The sequence below is a fragment of the Melopsittacus undulatus genome, chromosome 7 (genome assembly GCF_012275295.1).
Source record: "Melopsittacus undulatus isolate bMelUnd1 chromosome 7, bMelUnd1.mat.Z, whole genome shotgun sequence".
In the NCBI taxonomy this organism is placed as follows: Eukaryota; Metazoa; Chordata; class Aves; order Psittaciformes; family Psittaculidae; genus Melopsittacus; species Melopsittacus undulatus.
The window spans coordinates 19,156,392-19,167,382 of NC_047533.1; the positions used below are offsets into that span (position 1 = coordinate 19,156,392).

Below are 10,991 nucleotides of genomic sequence, written 5' to 3' on the forward strand. Positions count from 1 at the left end.
AAATTGGGTTGAAATGATCATCTTTATAAACATTCCATGATTGTTTTTATCCAAACAGTTTATTTTAAAAAATTAAGATGGTGTTTACCCACAGAAGAAAATAAATGTCACGGTCTAAACCGGACGGGGTTCGGGCTCTGCTGTCGGTGGTGTTCTATCAATAGACCCTGTTTTGGGGTTCCACGCTAACGGGCGTGTTCTCCCTCGGCGCTGGGGCCGCCGCGCCGCTGGGGGGAGCCACAGCTTTGTCTGCCCCGTCCTCCCTCAGCTTGTCGGTGGTGAGGGCTGCCGGGAAGCCGGCGGTGCCATGGCGGTTGGCGGCGCAGAAGGCCAGGGCGGTGGGCACGGGCTGGGGTCCGGCGGGTTGGTCCTGCTGGGGCTGGTGCCTGACGCGCCCTGCTGCCCGCACGGTGAGCGGCAGGGCAGTCTCTGGCGAGCCGGGCTTGGGGTGGCCGCGGTTCCTGGCGGCGGTTGGCGCTTCCCACCGCGTCTCTGTTCATCCCCAGCCGCTTTCCCGGCCTCCCGCCAGGAGTTGTGTCAACGTGTTCTGGAAGCTTGACACTTGCAGGGGAAGTATTAAAGCACATCTTTTGGTGTCCCGTGTGTCATACATGATGATGTTTGACCTTAGGTCCTGCTCTTCTGTTTGTAAAGACCAGCCAAGGAAGAGAGGAAGGAAGAAGGTTTTATGCTTGTTCGGCCTGTAGGGATAGAAAAGATTGTAACTTTTTCCAGTGGGAAGATGAAAAGGTAAGAGAGCACTGTTTAAGACTACGGTAAATATTGAGGATAATCATTCTATTTAAAGAAAATTAAAACAATTTGTGAGCAAATCTGTCAGTTGTTACCGTATTGCCAAAACACTTGTGTATTCAAGTTACGATGTTTGAAAATGCCATGCAATGTAGAACAAAATAGGATAGTTCTGACCTCAGGATGTCCTCATCTTCCACAATTAAGACAGGAAATCTGGTGGATACAGCAAGCAATGGGATAAGTAAAATAGTGGGGATTTGCATGATGCTCAGTAGTATCAGTAGAACATCTGCAGCAATTTATCTACAAAACTTTGCGCAGATAATTGTAGGGTAGCAAAACGGGGATTGGTATGTATTCACGGAGAGCTTGCTGTGGGTTTTGTCCTGCATTTTATGTTACTTTTTCTGTTTCGTAAATGTTTCTTGTGTTGCGATCATTGTCCTCAGCAGCTTGTCAGGCTGGAGTTTAATTGTGTTCATTAGCAGCTTATTGCTGTGCTGATTGCTACTGAAAAGTTATATAAAGAGAAAATGAGGTAGTTAATCACTTGCTTTGAACGTCACTGGTATAATGGTGTCTTTTGTTCTATTGAATTTTCCTGTCCTCCCCCATTAAAGAAATCAGTTCCTTAAGTTCTGCATTGAAACACTGTTAACTGTGAAACTGTGTTTTGTGGGAACAAAGTAGAAGACTCAGAGAAGACCTGTTATGTTTTTAAAATAATCACACATGAAGGACTTGGGCAACATTTCTGCTGTCATCAGTTGTTCAGGATCAGATTATAGCTCTTCATGGAGAGTGCAACTGCTGGCACGCATTAATGAAGAGTATACCTCTTTCTGTCTTCATCATAACCAAGTTTTGAGATTTCCCCCTGAGTATCACATGTGGTAGAAGAATGAAATGTTTATATTTTTTTACGGTTTAAATTCACAATGAGACTCGCAGTGTTTTGCAGCATTCCTCTGTGCCGCAGTCATGCTTGGTTGTTGCAGAAGAACAATGTGATGCAATCACAAAACAATGTGATAATTTTGCTATGCAGCGTAACTAAAGCATGAGACCTTTGATGCACCCTTTTTGTTAAATAACTGAGATTTAATACAGTACAATACCTGTTTTGTAAATTTTACAGGTGTCAGAAACTAGGCTTGCAGCACGTGAAGAATACAATAGAAATCATCAGCCTTCTTTTACACACAGACAGAATGTGGAAAGGTATTGTTAATGGCTATTTGCTTTAGTAAAAGTCAAGTAATACAGGTTTAGGGACTTCGAATGCAGAGATAGTATTTCAGGAATCTTTAAAATATGAAAACATGCCAGAGGGATTTGGAAAAATAAGAATTAGTTGACTTGCAAGAGGGAAATAGTATGAAATCTGTAATTAGAGCATGGTATTTTTCAACCCAGGAACTGTATCTATCCTTTTTTTTGTATATGTACTCCTTCTTACATTAGTGCTCATAATGTGCTAACAACAGGTCAGTAGCAGCTTCAGTTCAAAAAATATTACTGACTTTAGGGTGCAAAGGTAACAGGTTTAACATTGTGAAAAGAAGCAAGGTGATAGAGTGATAAATGACATCCTAGTTCTGTGTATAAACATACCGGACTGCTTGCTGGTAGTTGATATGGAGTCTTCACTTTCTAATCCAGTTATTTTGTGGGCACTGTCAATATATTTGGCTTGTACATTGAAAGCTTTTTAAAGTGTCCTTTGAATATTTTTTCATGAACACAACTTCATTCACATGTAGGTAGTGGAGTTTTTTTTTTTTGCAAGAGCAGCTTACCCTACATTGCCTCTTTAAATGTCTGAACTCAAAATAAATGAACCCTCCTTCACAGCCCCGTTCATATGTTTGTTGCCTATTGTCTTAAAGGTACAAGGATTTTGTTCTGTTGCCATTATCAAAGAGGAGGTTTTGCCAGGAATGCCAGCAATTGCTATTGCCAGCTGAATGGGAAAAACACTCAGCTCACCAGTTCCTGTGTGATATTTCCACTGCCCAGTTAAAAAGCCCCAGTCAACTTCTGTATCCACTCGAGAATAAAAAAACAAATGCACAGTACTTATTTGCAGACAGAAGTTGTCAGTTCCTACTGGATCTTATTACTGATTTAGGATTCAGACGAGTGCTCTCAGTTGGAACACCCAGGTACGTCAGTGAGAATTGTTACACTTCCAAATAATATATTTCCCTCAAAGCGATGCAGGTTGTTAACATTTAAATTATCAAGGATTGTGCCATCGTAAGAGGTTCTCTGTGCTTAAATTGGTTGGAATTATCTAAGCGTCTAGTGGGATCTTGCTTTGAGCTCGTAAGATACAGAAGACTATAGCTGCTCTGCAGATAACACACTTTAAGTGTTCTGTGTTGTTTCTTAAAGAAGTGACAGTGAATTTCTTTGCTTATGTTCGGGGGTTTTGTTTGTTTGTTCACAGTAATCCCGTAGGCTTCACTGGCTTTTCGTCTTTTAAGACTATTTTTTCTAACTTTAAATATTAGCCACACAGAATCATCCAAATTCAGATTATTCCATTTTCTCTTACCTGTTTGGTTTTAGGTTTAGTAAAATACTAGTCATTCTTGTCTTGCAAGATAATTTTTGAAGCCACTGATTATGTGTTAAATTTCTTTGCTCCAATTGTACTTCAGGCTTCATGAAGTGATCCAGTCAAAAGCATCACGAGAAGAAGATTTCAGGGTTAGAAGCCTTCTGCTAGATATTGATTTCAGGTAGGTTTTGACAAAGTTCTATCTGTCTGAAGAGTATGTTCAAGGTTTGTGTTCCTCCTGTTTAAAAGATAAATTGGTGCTTGGTTTCCCTTTCCTGTCTCTGCATGTCTGTTCTTACATACATACACAAATAACATCCAGTTTATGAGAAAAGTAATAATACATAATAATTCCTAGTATTAGTATGTATTGTCAGTAATCAGAGCCCAGTTGTTTTTCTAAGGTCTTGTTTTCAATGTAAATGCCCCTAAGTGCAGACAAAAAGTTGGTTATATTTTCCTACTGCCATTAAAACTTATTTTACAGGTATTCACAGTTTTACACAGAGGATGAATTCTGCCACTACAACATGTTTAATCATTATTTTTTTGGTGGAGAGGTAAGGCCAAGTATTTCTTGAGTGCTTTTTAAACAAGTACATGTGGTTGATGCAGAATTTTGTAATCAAGTCATGACTAGACTAAAGGAAAACAGCTGTCATGAGATAAAAATGGTCAACAGTACTGGAAATCAAAGAATAACAGTGCCTCTTCAGTAATTCTTTCTGACTTGATGCAAAGATAAAGTTGCCTGTTGAATTTATGCTAACTAGTGTTAACTTACACATTATAATTGCTGCTTTTATTAAAATGACAGTTTGGTGTGAGTTGTATTCATTAACACTGTTCTGTTGCTACAACAGCCCTTATAAGCCCAATTGATGCCATAAGTGTTGTTCACTGGTAATTGAGGTGTGAGGAAAAAGGAGGGTTTTTTGCTTTATTCAAGGCAAGCAAGGTCAAAAGGTTAACCTTGTCATAAAATGAAATTGAATTAGTATAATGGTTAAAGAAAATGCCGTGCTTCTTGATGCTTTTTGAATGTTACATTATATGCTTAATTTTGACTTTATTAGAAAACCTGCAGCTGTAGTAGGACATATATTGTAGCTTTGTACAGTCACAGTGTAATTCAATTCCAAACGTTAATTTCAAACATTTATCCCTATAGTATAGTCACTCACACTTTGTTCTTCCTCTGACATTATTAGTAAGCCACCACTGATTTGCATAAACTTATTTATTGCAATACTTTTCATACTACGTAGATAATTTTAAGATCTTTTCCATTCCAGAAGCTAAATTTGAAAGGGATCTTGAAAGAAAAAAATCCCCTAGGTTTAAATGGGAATTTGATATGAAAGCCTTACTTTTAATGGGTTTTAATCCGTTACTGTACTCAAGTTTTGTGCTTTTCAATTAGAGCAAAAGACTCTGTTCCTCTGCATTATAAACACTTCACTGTTCTTTTCAAGATGTGAAAAGATGACACCTGTAATGACACTTTATTGCAGTGTATTCAGGGACCGAACTGCAGCACTCTTGAATGCATATTGGTGTTAGAAATCTGGGTTTGGAATGCGATAGAAGCTAAGTAATAGATGAGAGAATGTCTATTTCACACTGTGAAGTGGCAGGGAAGACATAGCTTTTTACATTTACTTTCATAATAGAGCCCAGCCTGGATTGCTGGAATTTGAACAGTTTTCATAAGCAGTATGGATTGAATTGGTTTTCAGTGGACTCAGTTGTTCCCATGACTTTGATAATGCTTTACTAAATAAAGCGTATAAATAAAATATATTTTAAGCCTGAAAGTTGCTTTTTTGCTGTAACATTTTTTTTTTCCAAGTTAAATTTAATACCCTTAGGAGAAAGACTACCTTAGGAAGCTTGAATTGCATCTGCCCATGATACATTATCTCTAGCTGAACAGAGCACTTGTTTTCAGTGCTTCAAAAACACAGTTTGGGTGTTTGTTTTTTTTTTCCTTACTACCCAAGAGGACATATATTCTGTCTTTAAAGTTGGCATTTCTAAAATAATAATTTTATTGCTAAAGACAATACTACTGCAGTTCTTGAATCTGTATTTCTGGAAATTAACCTCTGTTTCTTGCAGGCTGCATGTGAAACTTGTAGGAAATTCTTGTATCAAGACAATGGTGAAAGAGTCATTATGGTGACTGATCCACCATTTGGAGGATTAGTGGAAGCACTGGCTTCTAGTTTTAAAAAATTAATGGCAATGTGGAAGGAGACAGAAACAGGAGGTAGGTATTGCAGCCAGATAGGTGGGTTGAGCTGTAACATCACTGTAGGAAAAAGTATCTATTTAAAAGTCTCCAATTCTTGCTGCTCAGATGAATGTGAGCACACTCATGTTATAGTTTCTAAAGATGAACTGCTATAGATCTAACTTACTCTCCTGATACTTACAGTTTAATAATACCTAAGTCTTTAAGTCTGTCTTAAAAAAAAACCAGCTTTTTTATAAATCTACTTAGCGATTAAAATGGACTTTAAAGGTAGAGAAGAAGCTGCTATCAAACCAATACTATTTCTTACCAACCTAACGGGGTTGGAATTAGTGGAGTTTACAGCTCCACATATATAAAACATGCCAAAACTGTCTGTGGCCTGAAGGAACTCGTTCTTATGCCCAGGATGACATACATGTATTCAGAATGGTTTTTTCATGTATATTCAGAATATACATGAAGCATTTTTCATGCTTCATGTATCTCGTTTTTCTTTAATGTACATCTAAGTCTTTTCATTACTAGGTCATAACAACCAGGAGATGCCCATGTTCTGGATATTTCCATACTTCTTTGAGTCTCGTATTCTGGAGTTCTTCCCAAGCTTTAGTATGATGGATTACCAGGTATGACTGAACCCAGTCAATCTGCCAAATTTCAGACGTGTATTGTGAACAGGAGATGAAAGCAGATACAATGGTAGCACTTGTCTGTAGATGGGCCACCTTCTTGGACTTTAGTTTTGGTAGCATTGGAGGCACTGCAAACCCTGTGCTTCTCATCATGTGAAGTCCACATTCTGTATTTCTATTAGTCATACTTTTGATAATTTTTGTTCCCCTCCTACTGTTTATTAGGTACCTTTAACTTACCTGTCATCTGTCCATTAAGTCATTTCTTCTGCAATGCTGTCAGTGTGACAAAATTTGCACTCATTTTGACAGGTGTGTATTTCAGAAGTGAGTGGTAGCTTGAAGAAGAGTGTTTCATTTTTCCCAGCTGTTGAAATGTCAGTAGCTTGGTGGTTAATGCCCATCCCTGGTAAAAAAAAAAAGATTGAAAAGTAAATAAATAATAAAAAAGGTCTGTCATCTCCAAAACTGCCAGGACCAGAGTAGAATCAGAACAATGGAAATTTTTGGAATTACCTAATATATCAAGTTGTCAGTGATAAAGCAGTAATCTGGCATCAGCTTCTCCAGTATTGTATCCATTAGCTATGTAAGAGTGTGAACATCAGTGACTTCTGAGAGCTCAGCCATGGGTATTCATGATGTTAGAGTTTTGTTTTCTCATATAAGAACTCTATGTAAAATCTGACATGGATGTTCCGAACAACATGTTTGTATCTTGTAGAATGAAAATTTGTGGAAAAAAATTGGAAACTCTGGCTAGGCTAGACTCCACATTCCTGCCTAATGTTAAGAGATGAGAATTTTTGTGCTGGAAAAAGCAGTGCTGATTGAATTTGCAACTTTTGTTATTATTCTGAGATCTGGTAGGATGCAGGTCAGCTGGTAGTGCCAGAGTGACCAAATGGTATAGTTCCATGTTGTTAAATGGGTTGCTCTTTTGTAGAACATCTGCAATGTTATCTTAGATACTTCATGCAAAAGAGCAAAAAGGTAGACTAGGATTATTGTAGTACTGGGGACTTAGTTTCTTGAATCTAGCCTAATGCTGTGTTTGCACAAATTTAAAAGTAAATGAGACAAAATACTTGTAATCTAATTTGTGGTTAAAGTATTTTGTATAAAAATGAAAATTTCATAAAGTGCATATAAAGATAATAAATATGTAAATAGTTCTGCCTGTGTTTAGCATTCACTTTAATACTCTCTTTCTGTGGTTTTCTATTTCTAGGTAGACTATGATAATCATGCACTTTATAAACATGGCAAGACAGGTCGAAGACAGTCTCCTGTCCGTATCTTTACAAACCTCACCCCAAGTACGATTGTACTTCCTCTGAAAGAGGGTTATAGGTAAGATGTATTAACAATCAAGTGACATGGTACTGTTCAGTATTTTCTTGCCTGACTTTTGGATGTCAGGCTGAAGAGCACATTTCTGTCTCTCATTTTTAAGGTTGCATGTTCTGTGAACAGCATGTGAGAGAGCTGGGAACCTAAAAAGAAGTTTGCATTTTCAGGTGTGAATGATGAGATTCCTCAGCTTGTCTGTAGGAAATTATGTGTACACCTCAAGAGGTATTAGAGCTGTGCCTGATTATCAGCTTGGTTGAGACAGTAGTTAACAAAATGAGCACTTAGAGAAGAATCAGGGACAAAGATTTGGTTTGTTTTACTGCTAATAGTATAGCTAATGTGGATTCAAACACCTGAACTTTATTATTTGGATGTACTGTGTTTAAATGGCCAACATGGTAATTTTATGCATCAAAAACATCATCTTTAATTTAGCAAACTGATTCTGCAGTCTTTATATTTATTGTTGAGCTTGTATAAAATTAATTTTTATTGCTTTGCAAGCAAATAGTGGACCAGTACATTTAAATTTTGTTTTTTCAGGTTTTGCGCTATATGTCAGCGCTATGTTAGTTCTGGTAACCAGCACTGTGAGATATGCAATTCATGTACATCAAAGGTAGGTATTTTGACTTCTTTCTATATAGCAGTTTTAGCAGTAGTCAAATAATAACTTCTGTTATATTTGCTCTGGTAAAAACTTACTGATTCTGACTTCCTCGGGAAACCCCAAACAGTTCAGTTTCCTAGACTTTCTGACTTCACAGGACATCATTCATAGTCCACTGGGAATTAATTTGTCTTTTCCCAGTTCCTTTGTGTTGGAAAGAGGACAGGAAAAGTTTGGACTTCCACCATACCTTATTCATCAGTGGTCTGTTGATGCATTTCTTAAGTTTCAGAAGTTGTAGAACTTCTTAATTTCAAAATGCTGCAGTTGTCACAGATTCTCAGGACTGTTGTTTCCAAATTACGGTCCTTCCTGCAGAGGACCTGTTTCTGTAAATAATGGGGACCACATATCAGTAGTTCAGTTTTAAGCTACAGTGGGGGGGGGGGTGGTGGTGGGGGGGGGTGGTGTAAACAAACAAACAAAAAATAAACAATGTATTTATTTATGTTTTGTAGGATGGTAGACGATGGAAACATTGTGTTCTTTGCAAAAAATGTGTAAAACCTTGTAAGTACAGAAAAATATTTTTTTAAATAAAAGTACACATTTTGTTTAAGGTATAGACCAAAAAAACTGAGATTGCAAGCCAGAAAATGCTCTGTAAAAGAAATAAAACGTAATTTCTCAGAAGACACAGAGTAAAGGAAAAATCTCAGTTTCACACGAGTTGCCACTCAGTAACTAAGGTACACTTGTACCATGTGGGAATGTGATAAATTTTTTGTCAAGCCGTACTAAATCCCATTCATACTTGTTATGGGAAAACTTACATATTTTGATTTTTTTTTGTTTCCTGATGTTGCCAACTTTTGCTTTAGAATTTCATAAACAAATAGGCAACTATTAAAAAGTTTGAGAGGGCATGATCAAATTATATACAGTTGTATTTATAGCTGTGTTTAAGTAGCTGAAGCAATCATTTTTTGTTACTGATACAGAAATTGCCACATATAAGTCTATTTTAACTTTTTTTTTTCATTTAAGATTGCATACAGGATAATAGTTCTAATGGCAAAATAATTCAGTTATATTGAAATAATCATACAGTGTATCTGTCTACCTGTCTGCCTTACAAAATGTGATAAGGGACCAGAAACTGACTGCATCCATCTGTGTAAAACTAACACAGAATTAAAAACCTGGCAATATAGCCTCTATCTAAAGCTTAGTTTCAGAATGATCATTCTGAAAATCATGTTACTTTACTTTGCAGCTTGGTTTCACTGCAACAATTGCAACTGCTGTGCTCTTCAAAACCACACTTGTGAGAAGACTGATGCTGGTTGTTTTGTTTGTGGCAAGGCAGGTCACAAACGCAGTACCTGTCCCAGTCTTTCCCGCACCAGAAGAGCTTGCCAGTAAGTGTGGTATTGCATTAATATAATAAAAGACAGCATGCAATGAGATTAGATCCTGTTTCCTGCAAATGATCTAGGAAGAGATGACTTTTGCCTTTGGGTACTAATGACAGCTTTCACCATTGCCTGTTTGCTGTATCTCTGGGGTGTATATTCTTAAAGTAGGATATGATAAAAGGCAAGTCACTTAACTGTATCTCCCAGTTCCTTAACTGTGGCTTTTCTTCCAAAGCTGATGTATACAGATCCCAAATTTGGTGTATGGTGCGTGGGATAGCTCTGTCAAGAAGATTCAAAATTAGAGTAATTAAACACTTTTATCCCCTTCATTAGATTCCTCATGAAAGGGCAAAGAAAAGAGTCACAACTATGTTCTTTTTATTGCTTCCTGTCTCTTTTGCTTTGTTGTGGCATCTTTTGGGGGTATTTTTTCTGATATTTCAGGTGCTCTGTTGTACAGTCTATATCCGCACCATATCAAATCTGTACTAATGAGGGTCACATTAAATGCTTTTATTCTGCCATGATTGTGCCTCTGTAACATACACAAGCACACACTTGTATGTATCAAAAGACAAAAAAAATAGTGTGTAATGGTCTTCAGATGGAACTAACTCAAAAGGCGAAAGGGAAACTCAGAGGCTGAAAACAATCCACTTGCTACTTAGATTTAGGTCCTGTATTGTTTGCAGGTGTCTTCATAAAGTTGTTAATCTCTCTGTATTTTTTTTCTAAGCCTTTCTCTTATATATTTGTGCATAATATATTGAGTACGAAAGTCTGTATGTGCTTTTTTGTATTGGTGAGTGGCATTTCTTACTGTTTTTACACTGGCTTAAAGCTAAAATGCTGAATAAATACGTAAGTCAGAAATAATGAATGACAGTAAAATGGACAGTTTTAGGAGGCTTAGATGTCATAATATTGTAAGATGTAATGTTCCTTGTACTTTTTGTGAGTTTATGAAGTTCTGGAGTCATATACGTCTATGGACAGATTATTTAAAATGCTAGCAAATGTAGATGTATGTTCTCCATTTTAATCTGTATGTTCCTTTTTTGCTTTACAGAGCTGACAAAAAAGCAAAGGCAGAGAACTCTGAAGAGGGTAAATACACTGTGAAGCGTGCCATATTCTCCAGGAAAAAAGTAAAGAATAAAAAAAGAAAAAAGCCTGCCTTTGCTTGCTGATAGTTATTTTTTATTATGGCCAGCCTTTGATTCCTTTTTCTAATAATGTTAATATTAATATCCAAAATAAAATAAAACCTGATTCAATTAAAAGTGACAGTTCTTTCATTTACATTATTACTGGCATTGGAAAAAAAGAGTGCTAAGTAACCTGTATGCTTACCATGTGTTTGTGTAATAGATTTGTATGCTTAGGGTTA

At 37.0% G+C, this 10,991-nt stretch overlaps 1 protein-coding gene across 2 annotated transcripts; it reads left to right on the forward strand.

Moving 5' to 3' along the window:
* Positions 1-284: 284 nt before the first annotated feature.
* Positions 285-10,878, forward strand: ZCCHC4 (zinc finger CCHC-type containing 4). 2 transcript variants are annotated; one of them, XM_031043514.2, is made up of 13 exons: positions 285-410; positions 632-750; positions 1,895-1,977; positions 2,646-2,921; positions 3,423-3,503; positions 3,810-3,882; positions 5,444-5,594; positions 6,108-6,208; positions 7,446-7,567; positions 8,114-8,189; positions 8,699-8,750; positions 9,457-9,601; positions 10,671-10,878. In XM_031043514.2, exons 1-13 carry the CDS (start codon positions 308-310, stop codon positions 10,789-10,791), a joined length of 1,503 nt encoding a protein of 500 aa, XP_030899374.2. In that variant the 5' UTR covers positions 285-307; the 3' UTR covers positions 10,792-10,878. The 2 variants fall into 2 exon arrangements, with proteins under 2 accessions (XP_030899374.2, XP_030899375.2); XM_031043515.2 differs by having other exon boundaries at positions 293-338.
* The last annotated feature ends 113 nt before the right edge of the window (positions 10,879-10,991 follow it).